Source organism: Peromyscus californicus, unplaced genomic scaffold, assembly GCF_007827085.1.
Source record: "Peromyscus californicus insignis strain IS unplaced genomic scaffold, ASM782708v3 Scaffold_4__1_contigs__length_199733344, whole genome shotgun sequence".
NCBI lineage: Eukaryota > Metazoa > Chordata > Mammalia > Rodentia > Cricetidae > Peromyscus > Peromyscus californicus.
This window is the reverse complement of record NW_026294562.1, coordinates 165,392,865-165,414,275: the sequence shown is the minus strand read 5'-3', so window position 1 is coordinate 165,414,275 and position 21,411 is coordinate 165,392,865. Positions and strand designations below refer to the sequence as shown.

Genomic DNA, 21,411 nt, shown 5'->3' with positions numbered 1-21,411 from the left:
ATCCTTGTTTGTATTGTGGGTTTGAGGTCAACCTTGGCCAAAAGAGACATTGATTCCAAAGATCATTAATTAAAAATAATTTTAAGTTCATTTGTATATTTTATTTTTATTTAGCTAAAAATTTCTCCCTCTACTGATGGACACATAATAATGACACCAAGCATATAAGCACAAAAATATTCACATTTGATCACCAACTCAAATGTTTAAGTAGTTTGGAAGCTATCAGTGAAAGTAATCATCATTTATATATCACAGGTAAAAGTATCAATTGTACTTTTTTTCTGAACAAGAAAAGAATTGTGCAGTCTACCAGAGAAAACACTTGCCCATCCTTAGAATAGTTCAAAAATTTAGTTAAGGCTGAAAAGAAGCAGTCTTACAGCCACTCTGTACCTTTCAGAAGTAGACTCTGGTGATGATGGTTACTGATAGCTGTAACTTTTTTGTTTTCATTTTTATTTCTCTTATGAAAATTTTATTACTTAAAACAATTTTTAAATTTAAAAATATTTTGATCATATTCTTTCTCTCCCACAATTTCTTCCAAGTTTTCTCCTTCTCCTTACCCACACAACCTTAAATTCTTTCTGAAAAAAAACAAACAAAATCCAAATAAAACAAAATTCCCCCTGAAAGAAAACAAAATAAAACAATAACCAAAAAGAAAAAACCCACTGAACTGCAACCAAATAAAAGCATACACACAAAAACAAAAACAAAAACAAAACAAAACAAAAACAAAAACAAAACAAAACTTGGATTCTATTACATGTTGGTCAACTACTCCTTCACATGAAGACTTTCCTGCAGTGGTTGATATATCCAGTGTCATTTCATTGGAGACAATGGATTTTCCCTTTCCCAGCAGGTATAAATGACAGTTCACTTATTAACCTTTACCCTAGTGGCTGGATTTTCATGCATTCATTTTTTTAAATATAACAACAAAAAGTACAATCTGATGAAATAATATTATTCCCTCAAAGTTGGACAAGACAAACCAACAGAAGGAAAACAGCACAAGAGAAGGCACAAGCAGAGAGTTACATGTTTGAACATCCAAGAAGACCACAAAATCACTAAACTCTAGACCCTAACATATAAGCAGAGGATTGGAGCAGACTGGTGTGGTACTATGCATGCTGCTCCAGTCTGTGGGCTCATATGAGCTTTTCTTATGTTGATGTGGATGGTCATGTTTTCTTAGTGTCCTCCCTTTTCTCTGTCTCTAACACACTTTCTTCTCCTTCTGAAGAGTTATCTGAGCTCTAAAGTGAGAGATTTGGTGGGGACATACCATTTAGGGCTGATTGTTCAAAAGTATCTCAATCTCTGTGTATTCTCCATCTGTGGATCTCTATATTTCTTCTCAGCTGCTTTGGGAGAAAATTTCTCTGATGAGGACTGTACAAAGTGCTAATCTGAGTATAGCAGAATATCATCTGGAATCATTTTTCACTAATTTTTCAGACCAGTATTATTTGGTTTTACCCTACGTCCCTAGGCTATCTAGTCTCTGGTCACCAAAGCAGTGTCAGCTATGTGTTCCATCTCATAGAGTAGGCCTTAAGTAAAATCTGTTATTGGTTGGTTACTCTTGTGAGTTTTGTGGCATCATTGCCTTAGCGTATCTTGCAGGTAGGACTATGTAATTGGAAATTTCCTGTCCCAACCACCTGATCCCAAATAACCAACTCAGAGACTGAAATGTTAACTATAAATGCTTGGCTGATAGCTCGGGCGTGTTACTAGCTCATTCTTACCTTTAGATTTAGATACCTTACTTTAGATTACCCATTTCTTTTAATCTATGTATTGTCAGGTGTCTCATGGCTTTACATGTCCTCTAACATGTCTTTCTTCCTGATCAGCTGGGGTGGCATCTCTCCTAAATCTGTTCTTTCTTCCCATCATTCTCAATTTGGTTTTACTGCCTAACTTCCTGCCCAGCTACCAGACAGTCAACATTTTATTAACCAATCTGAGTAATACATATTCATAGTGTAGAAAGGATTGTGACAGATATTTTTTTTCCATTTTGTCTAATTAAATGGAAGGTTTTATCCTTAATATAGTAAATCTCTGAACAACTAAAACAGTTATTATGTAAGAGTTACAGTAACAGTATCTGATCCATTTATATTTGCAAAAGTGGAGAAAATACTTAATTATCTATCTTATCTTGGTTTGTCTAAATTTTGTATCTAATTTACTTTCTATTATAACTAAGGAAAACTATAACCATAACTATTTAATCTTCAGCTCCCTCAAAGACTCCAGAAGGGTGAAAATTTACCTAATGGCAGGGACATCAGGTTGCCTGGACAGTTACCCAAAGTTCATCTGTAACACTGGGGCATCCAACTCTGGTCGACAGGCCAAGCATATCTGACAGACTTTCCTGTTAAGCAGAGAATATTGAAGGACTGTCTTTTTTTTTTTTTTTTTGGTTTTTCGAGACAGGGTTTCTCTGTGTAGCTTTGCGCCTTTTCCTGGAACTCACTTGGTAGCCCAGGCTGGCCTCGAACTCACAGAGATCCACCTGGCTCTGCCTCCCGAGTGCTGGGATTAAAGGCGTGCGCCACCACCGCCCGGCTGAAGGACTGTCTTACACTATCTTGGCAAAGTCCAGCAGTTACCTTTCTTGCATCCTGCTGGTCCAGTTTAGAAAGTAACCATCAGTAATTGAGGCAAGGGCAATTACTTTACCTCTGTTGCTAGCTTTTGCCATAATGAAAACCAATTCCATATGGAATTTCTTTGATGCCCATCATTCTCTTTGAAGTAGTTGGTGATGCCAGGAGCAGACATGCCTTAGTGTCAAGAAAAGTCTATATTCTTAAAACATTTCAAATGCTGTATTCTGTAGGTCCTTGAAGTGTTTGAATATTGCCTATCTATCTGAAATATACCTATGTATACCTAGAAGACCTAACTAACACCTCTATATGTTTGTTATTATAGATGACTATTAATCTGTGTTTCTTAACTATATATTACATTTTAAAATTAGCTGCATAACCATAATACCAGAGACAAGAGTAGAAATATACACACTATAACAAAATTGACTTTAAATTTGTATCAATAAACCAAAATCCATATCAATGTAAAATACATAAGATTAGTACTTTGTTTTTGGATTAAAGTAGATTCAATAGTCTACCATTTTCCCTATCATTTCTATATCCTCCTTTCTCTTTTCCAAACAAGATTCCTGAATCTAATCTCACTGTTTAGCATTGTTTTCTGACCATTATGTAGAACAACTTGTAGCCAACCCTCCAAATAATGACAATCATAATGTGTTTTTGGGAATGTGGGTGTAGTTCTTTAGACTATTTCTGGTTGATTTTGTGTCCTGGTAATGTTTTGGGGATCCTGAGAAAATTTAGGATTATGGTCAAGTCCTGACTGAAGTATTCTGTGAGGCTGGATCATCTCAGCCAGCAGCCTTGAAGTTGTTCTGTTGCAGAACTCAGAGGGAACTGCAACAGAGGCACTCTCAAATGTTGCATCAGTTGGGTAATCCTTTCCCACTGGAGATTTTTCAGGTGGTCTTCCTCATTCAAACCTGATTTTTCTTAACCCCAAATGAATCCAAAGCCTCTCATTTCCTGTGGAATAAAATCAGAATCTCTTTCCCAAAGTAACATATCTTTTGACTTAAATTTTGATGTCAAGATATTTTCAAAATATATAGTTTGATTTAATCTAGCAGCTTTCATAATCAAATGTTTCTTTGCAGTTCTCATTTGTTGATGAGTATACAAAAAATTTAAAGACAACATAATAACATACAGTATCTAGACTCTCTGTGTGTGTTCCATATTTATGTGGCTTATTATTTAAGGAATTTACTTTATTTTAAAACTATATATTTAAATCTAGGACTATATATATTCTTTTTTTCTCTCTCCCAAGCCAATGCATATTAGACACACTGTGACCTGTTTAGAAGCTCTTTTTAAAAAATCTGTCCTTACTGCACATCAGTAACCTTTTCTGTGTGCATGAACCAAAAAATTGCTATGTAACTTAGATCACAGAATGCTGGTGCTAGCTCATCCCCCTTGGTTCCCTGAGAGTCTAGACTCATGGCAGAGGCATGTTTACCACCAGCTTTGGGAACCATGTTTACTTCCTGATCTCTGGGAAGTTTCTAGGTTCATGCTGCCATAGAGTAGCATGCTGCCAGCTGCTCACAAGCCCCATATAAGTGTTTGGTAGTGGGGTCTCTTAAAAGAGCCACTGCCCCTGTTTGCTGCTAACACTAAGCCTGAAAGCTACCTCATAAAGGAGCCATGCATGTGCTCACTGCCAGCAAACAGCCCATTGGAGAAAAAGTCACTACCAAGAAGCCATGCTTGACTACATTCTTGTGTGTCTAGGATCCTCTCCTGGAGAGCTGCAATCTCTGGCTCAGTGTTACCAGCTCTCTCTTGCTCAGTCCACTATGGGACATCCTAGCAAGGTTCTTCTGTTCAGCTCCCCCTTGCTCAATCCACTATGGGATGTTTCAGCAAGGTTCTTCTGTTCAGCTCCCCCCTTGCTCAATCCACTATGGGACGTCTTAGCAAGGTTCTTCTGTTCAGCTCTCCCCTTTCTCAATCCACTACGGGATGTCCCAGCAAGGTTCTTCTGTTCAGCTCCCCCCTTGCTCAATCCACTATGGGATATCCCAGCAAGGTTCTTCTGTTCAGCTCCCCACTTGCTCAATCCACTATGGGATGTCCCAGCAAGGTTCCTCTGTGTACCAGTGAATGAAGGTCTTTAGCCAAAACTCTTTTGAGAAAGAGATTTATTTGGGAAGGAAGAGTCCAGGAGAGTAGCTGCCTCTACCAGGGTGGAGAGAACGGTGCACAACTGACTGGGCAGGCTGGTTTATAGAGGATGCCCAGGGGGCAGAGTCAACTGTGATTTTTTTTCTGTCCAGGGATTGGCCAGTTTTGTGGGCAAGGGGCAGAGATGGCCCTGATATCAGGGCCAAACTGTATTGCTTTCACTGGCCTTATTGGATTTTTGACACTATCTCTAATGGCAGGGCACATTTCTTTCACTGAATCTGATTCTAGGGACCAAGAGTGTTATTTTGGTACTAGTTTCAGAGTCAGGGCATATTTCCTGGGTTCTGGGTTTGGGGATAAAGTGTTCATTTCTCTGGCTCAGGTCCCAAACACAGGCTGTGTTTCTTTCCCTGGTCCTAGGCCCTAGGGCCAGGATTCTACTGTCCTGTTCTGTGATAGGTTGGTTTCACAAGTCTTTGGACAGGGGCAGAGATGGCTCTGATCTGAGCTAAATTGTGTTTCTTTCACTGGCCTTACTTAGCTTTTTGACACTACCTCTAAGGCCAGGGCATATTTCATTTACTGACTCTGATTCTAGGGTCCAAGAGTGTTTCTTTGGAACTGGTTTCAGGGTCAGGGCATGCTTCCTTGGTTCATTTCTCTGGCTCAGGTCCCAAACACAGGCTTTTTTTCTTTCCCTGGTCCTGGGCTCTAGGGCCAGGATTCTGCTCTCCTGCTCTGTGATTGGTTGGTTTCACAAGTCAGTTGGACAGGGGCAGAGATGGCTCTGATCTGAGCTAAACTGTGTTTGTCTCACTGGCCTTGTCTGAGCCATCCTTCCCTAATTCTTGGCTCCAGGGTCATGGTGGGTTTCTTTAGCCAGCCCCTTTTCCCTACACTCCTCAGCTCTTGGTCCACAGTTCATGTGTTTCCACTAGTTTGGCTGGCCATCTCTGTATGTCTCCCCATCATGGTCTTGATGTCCCTTGCTCATAGATTCTCTGCTCTCTCTCATCAATTGGATTCCTGGAGCTCGGCCTGGCTGCTGGCCATGGATATCTGCATCTGCTTCCATCAGTCACTGGATGAAGGCTCTGTGATGACAGTTAGGGTAATCGCCCATCTGATCACCAGAGTAGGCCAGTTCAGGTACCCTATCAACTATGCCAGTAGTCTAAGGTGGGGTCATCCTTGTGGATTACTGGGAACTTCCCAAGCACCCTGCTTCTCCCTATTCCCATGATGTCTTCATATATCATGGTACCTCTTTCATTGCTCTCCCACTCTGTCCCTGTTCCAGCTCGAACCCTCTGTTCCCCTGTGTTCTCATCTTACATCTGTTGCCCTCCATTATCTGTCTCAGCTCTAGTTTGCTCAGGTATTTCTTCATCGCTGGGTGATCCATGCATCTCTCCTAGGGTACTCCCTGCTAGCTAGCCTCCCTGAAGTTGTAGGTTGCAGTCAGGTTATCCTTTGCTTTACATCTAGTATCCACTTATGAGTGAGTACACACCCTCTTTGTCCTTCTGAGTCTGGGTTACCTTGCTCAGGATGATATTTTCTAGTTCCATCCATTTGCCTGAAAACCTCATGATGTCATTGGTTTTTAGTGCTGAGTAGTACTCCATTGTGTATATGCACCACATTTTCTTTATCCATTCTTTGGTTGAAGGCCATCAGGTTGTTTCCAGTTTCTGGCTGTTATGAATAATGCTGCTATGAACATAGTTGAACATGTGTCCTTGTGGTATGATTGAACATTCCTTGGGTATATGTCCAAGAGTGATATAGCTGGGTCTTGAGGAAGATTGAGTCCCAATTTTCTGAGAAAATGCCATACTGATTTCCAGAGTGGCTGTACAAGTTTGTACTCCCACCAACAGTGGAGTAGTGTGCTTTTTGCTCCAATCCTCTCCAACATAAGCCGTCATCAGTGTTTTTGATCTTAGCTATTGTGATGGGTATAAGATGGTATTTCATAGTCATTTTGATTTGCATTTCCCTGATGAGTAAGAATGTTGAGAAATTCTTTTAATGTCTTTCAGCCATTTGAGATTCTTCTTTTGAGAATTCTCTGTTTAGCACTGTAGTCCATTTTCTAATTGGATTGTTTTGTATTTTGGTGTCTAATTTCCTGAGTTCTTACATATTTTGGAGATCAGCAGTCTGTCAGATGTGGGGGATCTTTAGCTGTCATTTTGTCTTATTGACTATGTACTTTATCCTACAAAAGCTTCTCAGTTTCAAGAGGTCCCATTTATTATTTGTTGCTCTCAGTGTCTGTGCTACTGGTGTTATATTTAAGAAGTGGTTTCCTGTGCAGTCAAGACTACTTCTTACTTTCTCTTCTATCAAGTTCAGTGTAACTAGATTTTATATTGAGGTCTTTGATCCACTTGGACTTGAGTTTTGTGCATGGCAAAAGATATGGATGTATTTGCATTGTTCTACATGTTGACATCCAGTTATGCCAGCACCATTTGTTGAAGATGTCTTCTTTTCTCCGTTGTGCACTTTTGGCTTCTTTGTCAAAAATCAGGTATTCATAGGTGTGTGGATTAATGTCAGGGTCTTCAATTCGATTCCATTAGTCCACATGTCGGTTTTTATGCCAGTACCAAACTGTTTTTATTACTGTAGCTCTATAGTAGAGCTTGAAGTCAGGGATTGTGATGCCTCCAGAGGTTGTTTTATTGTACAGGATTCTTTTGCCTATCCTAGGTTTTCTGTTTTTCCATATGAAGTTGAGTATTGTTCTTTCCAAGTCTATGAAGAATTGTGCAGGAATTTAGATGGGGATTGCATTGAATCTGTAGATTGCTTTTGGTAAGATTGCCATTTTTACTATGTTAATCTTACCTATCCAAGAGCATGGGAGATCTTTCCATTTTCTGATATCTTCTTCATTTTTATTCTTCAGAGACTTAAAGTTCTTATCATACAGGTCCCTCACTTTTGTAGTTAGAGTTACCCCAAAATGTTTTATATTATTTGTGACTATTGCAAACAGTGATGTTTCTTTGATTTCTTTCTCAGCCCATTTATCATTTGTACATAGGAGGATTATTGATTTTTTTGAGTTAACTTTGTACCCTGCCACATTACTGAAGGAGTTTATCAGAATTTTTGGGGTCACTTATGTATACTATCATATTGTATTCAAATATTGAAAGTTTTACTTCTCCATTTCCAATTTCTATCCCTTTCATCTCCTTTTGTTGTCTTACTGCTCTTACTAAAACTTCAAGTACTATATTGAATAAATATTGGGAGAATGGACAGCCTTGTCTTTTTCCTGATTTTAGTGGAATCGCTTTGAGTCCATTTTTGGTGCTTTGATGTTGGCTGTTGGCTTGGTGTAAATTGCCTTTATTATGTTTAGGTATGTTCCTTGTATTCCTGATTTCTCTAGGACCTTTATTATGAAGGGGTGATGGATTTTGTGCCAAACTTTTTCAGCATCTAATGAGATGATCATGTGGTTTTTTTTCTTTCAGTTTGTTTACATGGTATATCACATTGACAGATTTCATACGTTGCATCTCTGGGATGAAATCTACTTGGTTGTGGTGGATAAATATTTTGATGTGTTCTTAGATTTGGTTTGCCAGTATTTTATTGAATATTTTTGCATCAATGTTCATGAGGGAGATTGGTCCGTAATTCTCTTTCTTTGTTGCATCTTTGTGGGGTTCAGGTATCAGGTAACTGTATCCTCATAAAAAGAGTTTGGTAATGTTCCTTCTGTTTCTTTTGTGTGGAACAATTCAGAGAGTATTGGTGTTAGCTCTTCTTTGAAAATCCGATAGAATTCTGCTCTGAAACCATCTGGTCCTGGGCTTTTTTTTTTTTTTTTTTTTGGTTAGGAGACTTTTAATGATTGTTTCTATTTCCTTAAGGGTTATTGGTCTATTTAAATCATTTATCTGGTCCTGATTTAACTTTGGTATGTGCTACCTATCCAGAAAATTGCCCATTTCTTTCAGGTGGAGTACAGAGTTTTGAAGTATGACCTGATGATTCCTCATTGTCTGTTGTGATATCTCCCTTTTCATTTCTGATTTTGTTGATTTGGATACTTTTTCTCTGCCTTTTGGTTAATTTGGATAAGGGCTTGTCTATCTTGTTGATTTTCTCAAGGAACCAACACTTTGTTTTATTGATTCTTTGTATTGTTCTCTTTGTTTTTATTTTATTGATTCCAGCCCTCAATTTGATTATTTTTTGTTGTTGATTCTTCCTGGGTGAGTTTGCTTCTTTTTGTTCTAGAGCTTTCAGGTGTGCTGTTAAGTCACTAGTGTGAAATTTCTCCATCTTCTTTGTGTGGGTTTTTAGTGCTATGAATTTTCCACTTAGCTCTGCTTTCAAAGTGTCCCATAAGTTTGGGTATGTTGTATTTTCACTTTCACTGAATTCTAGGAAATCTTTAATTTTTATCTATCTATCTATCTATCTATCTATCTATCTATCTATCTATCTATCTTTCTTTCTTTTTTCTTTTTGGTTTTTCGAGACAGGGTTTCTCTGTGTAGCTTTGTACCTTTCCTGGAACTCTTTCTGTAGCCCAGGCTGGCCTCGAACTCACAGAGATCCACCTACCTCTGCCTCCTGAGTGCTGCGATTAAAGGCGTGCACCACTACCACCCGGCTCTTTCTTTATTTCTTCCTTGATCCAGTGGTGATTCTTTGGGCATTGTTCAGTTTCCATGAGACTGTAGGCTTTCCATAAATTTTGTTGTTGAATTCTAACTTTAAGCCATGGTGGTCCGATAAAATACAGGAGGTTATTTCAATGTTTTTGTATCTGTTGAGATTTGCTTTGTGGCCGAGCATGTGGTCAATTTTAGAGAAGGTTCTATGGGGTCCTGAGAATAAGGTATATTCTTTTGTGTTAAGGTGGAATGTTCTGTAGATATCTATTAAGTCCATTTTAGTCATAACTTCTCTTGGGTCCCTTATTTCTCTGTTAAGTTTCAGTCTGGCAGATCTATCCTTTGGTGAGAGTGGGGTGTTGAAATCTCCCACTACTAGTGTGTGAGATTTGATGTGTAGTTTAAGCCTCATTAATGTTTCTTTTACAAATGTGTGTGCCCTTGTATTTGGGGCATAAATGTTCAGAATTGAGTTTTTATCTTGTTGGATTTTCCGTGTGATAAATATGTAATGTCCTTCCTGACCTCTTTCAATTGATTTTAGTTTGAAGTCTATTTTATTAGATCTTAGGATAGCTACTCCATCTTGCTTCTTAAGTCCATTTGATTGGAAAGTCATTTCCCAGCCTTTTCCTCTGAGGTAGTGTCTGTCTTTAAAGTTGAGGCATGTTTCTTGTTTGCAGCAGAAGGATGGATCCTGTTTTCATATCCATTCTATTAGCCTATTTCTTCTTATAGGCGAATTGAGACTATTGATATTAATGGATATTAATGACCAGTGATTGTTAATTCCTGTTATTTTTTGTTGGTAGTGTTGTGTGTTTCTCTTCTTTGGTATTTGTTCGTGTGGGGTTATCTATTGCCTGTGTTTTCATGGGTGTATCTAACTTCCTTAGGATGGATTTTTCCTTCTAGTGCTTTCTGTAGGGCTGGATTTGTGGGTAGGTATTTATCATAGAATATTTTGTTTACTCCATGTATGGTGATTGAGAGTTTTGCTGGATATAATAGTCTAGGTTGGCATCCATGGTCTCTTAGTGTCTGCATAACGTCTGTCCCAGACTTTCTGGCTTTCAGAGTCTCCACTGAGAAGTAAGGTGGTATTTTGATGGGTCTACCTCTATATTTTACTTGGCCTTTGTCCATTGCAGCTCTTAATATTTTTTCTTTATTTTGTATTTTTAGTGGTTTGATTATTATGTGATGAGGGTTCTTTTTTTTTTTTTTCACCCAGTCTATTTGGTGTTCTGTACGATTCTTGTATCTTCATAGGCATTTCCTTCCTTAAGTTGTGAAAGTTTTTCTTCTATGATTTTGTTGAATATATTTTCTGTGCCTTTGAATTGATATTTTTCTCCTTCTTCTATCCCTATTATTCTTAGGTTTGGTCTTTTCATGGTGTCCCAAATTTCTTGGATGTTTTGTGTTATGACTTTTTTGGCTTTAGTGTTTTCTTTGACTGGTGAATCTATTTCTTCTATTGTATCTTCAACATCAGAGGTTCTCTTTTCCATCTCTTACATTCTGTTGGTTATGCTTGCATCTGTAGTTCCTGTTTGTTTACTCGGTTTTTCCATTTCCAGCCTTCCCTCACTTTGCATCTTCTTTATTGCCTCTATTTCAGTTTTCAAATCTTGGACTTTTTTGTTCACCTGTTTAATTGCTTTTTTTTGCCTTTCTTTAAGGGATTTATTGATTTCTTCCATTTTTTGTTTGTCTTTTCTTCGAATTCTTTTTTTTTGTTTTGTTTTTTGCTTTTTACATATTAATTTGTATTTTTATTTTGCAATACAATTCAGTTCTACATATCAGCCACGGATTCCCTTGTTCTCCCCCCCTCACACCCCCCTCAACTTCCCCCAAGCCCACCCCCCATTCCCACCTCCTCCAGGGCAAAGCCTCCCCCGCGGACTGAGATCAACCTGGTAGACTCAGTCCAGGTAGGTCCAGTCCCCTCCTCCCAGGCCGACCCAAGCGATCCTGCATAGGCCCCAGGTTTCAAACAGCCAACTCATGCACTGAGCACAGGACCTGGTCCCACTGCCTGGATGCCTCCCAAACAGATCAAGCCAATCAACTGTCTCAGTCATTTAGAGGGCCTGATCTAGTTGGTGATCCCTCAGTCATTGGTTCATAGTTCATGTGTTTCCATTTGTTTGGCTATTTGTCCCTGTGCTTTATTCAACCTTGGTCTCAACAATTCTCGCTCATATAAACCCTCCTCATTCTTGCTAATTGGACTCCCAGAGATCCACCAGGGGCCTAGCCATGGATCTCTGCATCCAGATCCCTCAGTAGTTGGATGAGGTTTCTAGCATGACAATTAGGGTGTTTGGCCATCCCATCACCAGAGTAGGTCAGTTTGGGCTTCTTCAAATTCTTTAATGGAATTTTTCATTTCCTCTTTAAAGGTGTAATTAAAAAAATTATAATTAATTTAATTTTACATATCAGCCACGGATTCCCCTGTCCTCCCTCCTCCCCCCAACCCATCCCCCATTCCTACCTCCTCCAAGGCAATGACTCTCTTGGGGATTCAGCTCAGCCTGGTAGATTCAGTCCCGGCAGGTCCAGTCTCCTCCTCCCTTCGCCCAGGCTGAGCAAAGTGTCTCAGCAGAGGCCCTAGGTTCCAAAACGCCAGCTCATGCACTAGGGACAGGTTCTGGTCCTATTGTCTGGGGGGCCTCCTAAATAGTTTAAGCTAATTGACTGTTTTGCTTATCGAGAGGTCCTGATCCAGTTCCATGGGGGCTCATCAGCTATTGGTTCATAGTTCATGTGTTTCCACTAATTTGGCTATTTGTCCCTGTGCTTTTTCCAATCATGGTCTCCACAATTCTTGCTCATACAATCCCTTCTCTCTCGACAATTGGACATCTGGAGCTCCACCTGGGGCCTGGCCATGGATCTCTGCATCTGCTTCCATCAGTCATTGGGTGAGTGTTCTATCATGACAGTTAGGGTGTTCAGCCATCTGATGACCAGAGTAGGTCAGTTCGGGCTTTCTCTTGACCATTGCCAGTAGTCTATTGTGGAGGTATCTTTGGATTTCTGGGGACCCCTTTAGCACTTTGCTTCTTCTTATTCCCATGGGGTCTTCATTTATCATGGTATCTCTTTCCTTGTTCTCCCTCTCTGTTCTGATCCAGCTGGGATCTCCCGCCCCCCTAAGCTCTCTTTCCCCTGACCCTTGCCCTTCATTACCCCTCCCCCATGTCCAGTTTGCTCATGTAGATCTCATCCATTTCTCTGTCGTAGGGTGATCCCTGTGTCTTTCTTAGGGTTTTCTTTACTAGGTAGCCTCTCTGGAGTTGTGAGTAGCAGTCTAGTCATCTTAGGGTCATTTTTAAGGTCGATTTCTTCTGTTTCTTCTGCTTTGTGATGCTCAGGTCTTGCGGATGTAGCACCACTAGGTTCTGTTGGTGCCACATTGTTTTTTATGTTGTTGAATGTATTTTTGCATTGGCATCTACCCATATCTTGCTTCACTCTGTGCAAGTTTTGTCTATGTCTGAGGGATCGTCTTTTGGTCCAATTGATACTCTTGGTCTAATGGGAGCTCTTGATCTAACCTGGGCTCTTGGTCCAATCTGTTCTGATGGATTCTGTGTCCAGTGAGCACCAGTGGGCTCTGTCTCAGGGAACAGCTATTCCCAATTATTGACAGAGTGGAACCTGCTTTCTGTTCCCAATTGGTGCATGGTGGGCTTATGTCTCTGTTTTTCACGGTGTCACAGGGGTGTGTTTTCTTGGTGAGGGGCAGGGGAAGAGGCATCTGGATGGTCTCTAGGGCTCCAGTGGCTTGGGGGAGGGGCACAGGGTGTGCCTCAGTGGCTTAGTGGGTAGAGACCTAGTCTACCCAGTCTAAGATGGGGCCTTACCTGTTTCCAATTGGTCCAGGGTGGGCTTAAGCCTCCAGTGGTCACTAGTGCCACAGGGGATGGTTGTCTTGGTGAGAGGTTGGGGCTCTAGGATCCTTTTTTAAGCTTTGTCAGGTTTTATGGGGAAATTTCAGCCACACCTTGGAATACCATATGTAAAGGGACATTACCTATCCCAACTGCCTAGTCCCAAAGAACTGACTTAGAGGCTGAATATGAATTATAAATGTTTTACTGATAGCTTATGCTTGTTATCAGTTCAATCTTACATTTAAATTAACCCACTTCTATTAATCTATGTAATGCCATGTGACTTGTGGCTCTACCTGTCTTCTAGCATGTCTTGCTTCCTGGGTAGCTGGCTGGCATCTCACCTGACCCCACTCTCCTTCATCCTATCATTCTCAGTTTCTCTTTCCTATGTAACTTGCTGCCCAGCTACCTGCCTGTCAGCTTTTTATTAACCAATGTGAGTAATACATATTAATAGTGTAGAAAAGGATTGCTCCACAGCAAACACCATTGTAGATCAGAGGATTTGAGGCTGGCTTCATGTTTCCATTTCTCTTTTGATAGTGTGCAAAGTACATTCTTGTAACAAAGATGCTGGAAAGTAGGGATGAAAACTCTTTGTAGTCACCAGCCAAGCATTTCCATGTTCAGTGAGTTATGAAGGTGTTGTCTTCAGCAACAGTACCTTGTCATCAGTTTGTAAAGAGCAACCTATAGCCTGTGTTGTTTGGAGCTCCCATGAGATCTCTTTGGCCAACAACTCAATGAGGTGTAAACTAATCTTAGTAATAGAAAATTCCTTTGGTGACAAGAGATGGCCATTTGTGATACCATATCCCCCATTATTACTTTATATTGTTTAGATGGTCCTTTCACACACACACACACACACACACACACACACACACACACACACACACACGCACACATATATGTATATATACATACATACATATATATCTGTGTGTATTCATTCATATAAATAAAGAAGTTACTACTGTATTAGGTTGCATATGTTCCCTCAAATGTCCCTTAATTTTAGTTGTATCTCCTCATAGTCCCTCCTCCCAGTCTCTCTCCTTTCACCATCCCCACTTGATCTTACCATTCCAGCACTTAACTATTCATCCATTACTTGCCCTCTATGTTTAGATTTTTTTTTTATAATTATTACATGCTGTAGGCACTTCCTTCCATGATTCAGACTATTTGGTGTTCTGTATGCTTCTTTTACTTTGATAGGCATCTCCTTCTTTAGGTTAGATAATTTTTTTGTACGATTTTGTTGAAAATATTTTCTGTGCCTTTGATCTGGGTTTTCATCTTCTTCCTCTATTCTTATTATTACACTTGTTCTTTTTGTAGTTTCCCAGATATCCTGAATGTTTTGTGATGGGTATTTTTTTTTTATAATTCACAATCTACTTGCTTTTATTTTTTAATTAATGACATTAATTTTACAAGCTAACAGTTTCTGTTGCTTGCTGTGCTTCCTACATGCCATGTTGATGAAGTAATGCGCAAGTACGTACAGTTTTTAATGTTTTCAGTCTTGATTATTAAAATCATTAACATCACAAAACTGTGGCAGTTTTAACTTTGCAAATACATGCTTTGATCTCTTTATTTTCTTTTTTCTTTTCTTTTTTTTTTTTATTTTGCAATACAATTCAGTTCTATATATCAGCCACAGATTCCCTTGTTCTCCACCCTCCCGCCCCCCTCACATTCCCCCCAGCCCATCCCCCATTCCCATCTCCTCCAGGGCAAAGCCTTCCCCGAAGACTGAGATCAACCTGGTAGACTCAGTCCAGGTAGGTCCAGTCCCCTCCTCCCAGGCCGAGCCAAGCAATCCTGCATAGGCCCCAGGTTTCAAACAGCCAACTCATGCACTGAGCAAGGACCTGGTCCCACTGCCTGGATGCCTCCCAAACAGATCAAGCCAATCAACTGTCTCAGTCATTTAGAGGGCCTGATCCAGTTGGTGACCCCTCAGCCATTGGTTCATAGTTCATGTGTTTCCATTTGTTTGGCTATTTGTCCCTGTGCTTTAACCAACCTTGGTCTCAACAATTCTCGCTCATATAAACCCTCCTCATTCTCGCTAATTGGACTCCCAGAGATCCACCCGGGGCCTAGCCATGGATCTCTGCATCCAGATCCCTCAGTAGTTGGATGAGGTTTCTAGCATGACAATTAGGGTGTTTGGCCATCCCATGTGGTGGGTATTTTTTAAATTTAAACTTTTCTTTGACAAATGTATCCATTTCTTCTATTTTGTCTTCAATGCCTTAGATTTTCTCGTCCATTTCTTGTATTGTACTCATGAAGCTCACATCTGAGGTTTCTGTTTGAGTTCCTAAGTTTTTCTTTGCAGATTTCCTTCAATTTGAGTTTTCTTGATTGATTTTATTTCTACTTTCAGGTCCTGAATGGCTTATTCATTTCCTTCCACTATTTGTGTTTTCATAGATTTCTTTATGATATTTACTCTTTTCCTCTTTAAGGAACTCTATCATCTTCATATATGCTATTTTAGGGTCAGTTTCTTATTCTGTATCTACGGTGGAATATTCAGGGCCTGTTGTAGTATGGTTACTGGGCTCTAGTGAAAAATACTGTCCTGGATGTTATTGACTGTGCTTTTAGGTTGGCATCTAGGCATCTGGGATTGGGCAACTTGTAATTCTACATGGTAATATCTGGTCTTGTCTTTGTTGGGTTCATGCTTCCTTCCTTATTTTTTGTTGCTCTATCTGGTACACAGGAGAGTGTGGTGGCTGTGTGTTGCCAAGTAGGAAATTCTTCTGGGATCCTGATAAGTGTGGCCACTGAGGATTCTAGGTAAAATGTTTCCAGACATAGAAAGCTAAAACTAAGAATGGGGATGGTCTAGGAGAGGGTCATAAGATGGTCCACAGGAGGGAAGGGAGCAGAGTTTTCCACAGGAGCTGCTTAGTTTGTCACCTGAGAATGGGGCCACTGAGTGAGGTCAGGCCACAGCAGAAGGTTCGATATAAAGCTGTGAATGAGACTGAGGAGTGGACTTGGGAGAATGGAGGGAGAGATGAAGATCTGCAGCTAGCCTATTTGCTTTCCTGGTAAGAGTGGCCTGCAGGTGCTTAGGGAGTGTCTTCTGGATTTCAGGATTTGCTAGGACAAAACAGTGAGTAGGCAGAATGAACTTTGGAATTTAAGACTTGTGTTATCCATATGAAACAAGGGCATTTGATGAAGGGAGACTGTAGCAGGTGTTCTACACAGAGCTGAGAAAGAGACTATGAGACTGGATTTGAACAAACAAATAGAAATGTGAAGATCTGCATTTAGCCTAACTGCTTCCATGCCCAGCTTGGTCTTTGGGTTCCTAGGGAATGCTTGATGGAGTTGAGGTGTGTAACAAATCAATGCATTGGTGTTGGGATGTTAGGAGGGGTCTGGAAGACCTACTAGGGATGTGGGTGGCTGAGGCAGGTGTTCTGCTACAGAGCTGGGGGTAACCCTGGGGAATTGTACTTAAAGGAATGAGGGAGAGGTGAAGATCTGTAGTTGGCTTACCTCCACCCTGGCCAGAATGGTCTTTGGTTTCACAATGAGGGCCTGTTGGAGTTTGATGTTGGGATAGTACAATGAATTGCAGCACTAAGGTTAGAAGATCTGTGGAATCCACTCTAGGTGTGTGTGGGGGTTGCCACAGATTTTCTGTGGCATAACTGGGCATGAGACTGAGGAATTGGATCTGGAGGAGCACAGTGAATGGTAAATGTCTACAATCAACCTATCTGCTTCCCTGGCAGGAGTCAAAAAATAATTTTTAATGAAAAATATTAAGGAGCATCAAGAACAGGAAAATTGTATTATTCAAAAGGAATTTGATCCCTTAATGGTATCATGCAGGAACAGAAAGTTTCCATATAAGTAGCAATACAGAAGACTCTTTTGTCTTCTGTAAAATCTTTTACTTTCTCATCATAAAATTCATTATTCCCCAGGAAGCTTGCTTACTAAGATGTCTCTGTTGCATGGTAGTGCAGTTTCCCATGAGTTTTCTGTCCAACCATTCAACACATTTTTTTTCTGTTATTGCCATGGATTTTACCTTCCCATGAAATATTAAGTGAATCTGTGATAAAATATGTAATAAAAGTTTTCAGACAATAATACCTTTAGGCCTCCAGAAAAAGAGCTGGAATTCAAAGCAAATCCAAGACTGTGCTTTCTTGTGAGATTTCCTAGTTTTAACCCAGTTGTGGCAGTGCACAGTTGTAATTTCAGAATACGGGTATCTGAAGCAGGAAGACTGTGAATGTGATGTCCATCTGAGTTACAGCATGAGGTAAAACTTGAAACAAACTAATATCTCCCAGAAGTATCCCCAAGTAATAATTATTGAGATCAGTCTCATGAAAGTGTAAAACTCTATTATTCTCATTTACCCATAGGATATAGTATTACATGATGTAAACATTAACTTCTCTCAAATTCTTCGTACACACTGCCTTCTTTCCTGTAGATCATTGTCTAGAATTATTCTTACAAGTCTCTTTGAATATCACAGGGCAGGTTGGGTATGGTGGTGCACACCTTTAATGCCAGCACTTAGGTAGCAAAGGCATTTAGGTGGATCTCTGACCTCTTTGAGCTTGAGGTCAGTCCGGTCTCCAGAGCAATTTCCATCCCACCAGACAGGGCTCCATTGTGAGATCATCTCTCCAGAAAATACATCCCAAGTATATTTAGTAGGTGTGTTGTCACACACACGTGGACGCATCACTACAGAGATGGAAGCAGGAGGATCAGCCGCTCAATGAATTCGTCCACTAGGAAGTAAGTTTGAGAACAGCATCGATTTTTATGAGACCTTGTCTCTAATATCCTCTCCTCCCTAAAAGAAATTCCAGCCTCTGTCTTTTAGGGCTATAGATCAGCCACATTGCAAGCCCACTCAATATACAAATGCTGTGTGGGACTCCTGTCCTCTCAACATTCCCTGTACCTTTCCTCAACCCTTTTCAATGCTTTCTCATTTTCATGTTGCCATTTCTGTCTTCACATCCCCTTTTAATCCTCCCTCCATAGCTCCCATCTCAGCATCAGTTGTCTCAGAGCTTTCTATTGATTACCTTCATTTTTGTTTCTTCTTCTTTTAGGACACAAAGAGCTCCATAAAGAAGATCTGTGACTTCCTAGGGAAGAAATTAGAGCCAGATGAGCTGGATATGGTCCTCAAGTACAGCTCCTTCCAAACCATGAAAGAAAATATCATGTCCAATTATAGTCTGGTCCCTGAAGATAAGGCTTCTAGTGATTTGGTTCTCTTGAGAAAAGGTGAAGAAATTTTTGAGCTTTAAATTATGTCAGAACATATGGAGGCCTTGTTGTTCTAGTGAGACAGGTTTTCCCCATGTAGCTTTGTGCCTTTCCTGGATCTCACTCTGTAGACCAGGCTGGCCTTGAACTTACAAAGATTCACCTGCCTCTGCCTCCCAAGTACTGGGATTAAAGGCGTGCACCACCACCGGGTTGAAGAGCTACTCTTTACCTGGGAGACTCAATCATCTGGCTAGTTGGGATGAATCTGGTTTAAGCTTCAAGCAATAATTATCTACAAACAATTTTGGTCATTATGATTCCATATTATATACTGCATGAACTACAGACCAGAGAGATGGTCATTCCCATTCATCCACTGTTTAGTTGACAGAACTTTTATAAAGACATTGTCACAATCAAGACATGAAAAAAGAAATGTCTTCTGACAAACTTCAAAGGTTTTGGACCTCATTACTTCACAGTGGATGTTTTCTAAACAGAGTGCTTGAGCCATGAATCATTTTTTACTGGTGTTCTTAGAAGGCATTAATCTGAGACATATAGGAAAGAAGACCTAGAGAGAAGCCCACTATCTGCAGGCCAATAAAAACCATGGAAGACTGGACAAGAACCTTTTGTGAGAACTGCAACCTCTAGAACTATGAGGATGTTCCTTTCCAACAAGAGTTAAGCCACCAAGAATTAGGGTTATCTTGTTCCCTGACACGCCAGAGTTTGAGGAGATTTTAGAAAGAACAAGTGAAGAGAAATATAGGCTTAGAAGATGCACTTCTCCCATCTGGACTGATTCAATCCAAGTGTGCAGTCATATTGAATTTACTGAGATTCTGTTAGCTCAGCATCCAGTCTGGCTGATCAAGAGCCAGGTGTGCTGTGGGAAAACAATAAAGAAACTTGTTCTAATAATGAAGAAAATAACAAAGCTGCGAGTAGCAATGGATACTGATAGATTCCCATCTGAGCAGATAACACTCTTATAGTCATATCAATTAATGGCATATTATTTGAATATGGTGTATCAATAATTACTATTTAATTCGGAACAGCATATATTTTCTTTAATAATACCACTGGGAATTTAAAGTTAACTTATATGATACATAAGGAATACAAAGTAATAAGGAAAACCATGATGTCTACTGTCAGTATTTTTGGCTTAAAGTACACATCCATCATCATCATGCTGGGTAACATCTCAAGGCTAATTTCCCCTCATCAGCAAAATGGAAACAAGGCCAGTACCTTCCTCACTCATTCATGAATGCTTTCAACAATTCCATACTGAGTATGGATGTGTCCATACTGAGTATCAATGTGTCTGATATGATTTGATGAATGAAGCCTTTGGTGATGAAAGAAACATTTTACATTTTAAATATATTAGATACATGTTTCAGGCTTCTTTACAAAAAGGAAATTCATCAAAGTGTCACAGTTATGAAATAAAAGACTGCAAGGATGGGCCTGCAGAGTTCTACATGGAGGGAAGTTAGAAAGAGGTGGTCACAGTGGCATAAACTAGGAAACCAAAGAACAGGAAGTGAGTATATGGAAGACATCAGCACTCTAGAAAGAAGGAACACACAGTTCAATGAGAGCAATTGCACAATTTGTCATCTCTAACGTCAAAACTAAAGACATACAAAATGGAGTGATGAGAACCAAAGTCTGGTAAAAAGATAAGGTAAAATGATCATGCAGGTCTTGATGCATCACCAGACATCATGCTGACTGAAAACAGAAATCTTGGGATGTTCCCAGCTGGCAGTATCTGGGTCTACTGCATCTGATGAAAGCATCAAGATGATTGGCATGTAGCTCACAACAGTGTGCATCTCCAGCTCAAGGGGATCTGATGCCTCAAAGCTCTACAGGAAACTGCATTCATGTGCATCTACACACATATAATTAAACTTAATTTTAAAAGAGCTTTTAAAAGTTGCTTGCATGTTTTGCAGAACTTTTATAAGTAAACACTAAAATTTAAAAAGAAGAATTGAAACCTGTTTGGATAATTGATGTATGAAACTGTTGGATTGGGCAGAGTGATGGAAGCAGGTATAGTGGGAAGCAGGAAAAATATCAAATTCTAAAAGGTAGAGGTAGTGTGGAAGTTATTAGAGTGTGTAGCTGATATGATGAGATAGGAGAAGAGGGGACATTATTGCCACAGAGGTAGAAGACTGATGTAAATTATGTCAAGGGAATAAGACGTGTTCTCCAGGAAGTCACTGGTACTTCCACTTTATTAACTGTGTGGGCCTTGTCAAGTAGATGGTAAGAGCATGTGAAGGAAGGACTGAGATCAGTGTTGAGATCATCATTAACCCATCTATGTGTCTGCTTCACATTTTCCAGGCATGACTGGTGACTGGAAGAATCACTTTACAGTAGCCCAAGCTGAAGCCTTTGATAAAGTATTCCAGGAGAAAATGGCTGGTTTCCCTCCAGGGTTGTTTCCATGGGAATAAATTCTTAAAACTTAAAAAAATATATGGAGAGTGGTGTTTATTTTCCTGTTTTTGTACAGAATAAATCCTGTTATTGAATTGCAGAGTTTTGTTTTTTTAGGTATTAAGTGATAGAATTATTAGTAGTGGTAATAGTAGTGGAGGTAGTTGAATTGTGAGTGTGTGTGTGTGTGTGTGTGTGTGTGTGTGTGTGTGTGTGTGTCCATATTTCTGTGTACAGTTCCTTCGAGGTCAGAAGAGTGCTTGGTTCCCAAGCAGTTCCAGTTACATG

General features: G+C 39.9%; 1 protein-coding gene across 1 annotated transcript in view; it reads left to right on the top strand.

The window, feature by feature from the left end:
- LOC128094668 (probable alcohol sulfotransferase) overlaps positions 1–21,140 on the top strand; it is a 36,304-nt gene extending 15,164 nt beyond the window's left edge. Inside the window, exons 5-6 of the mRNA XM_052713148.1 lie at positions 18,486–18,663; positions 21,028–21,140. Of these exons, the coding sequence (XP_052569108.1) occupies positions 18,486–18,663; positions 21,028–21,140 (291 nt within the window). The remainder of the gene's footprint in view (positions 1–18,485; positions 18,664–21,027) is intronic.
- The last annotated feature ends 271 nt before the right edge of the window (positions 21,141–21,411 follow it).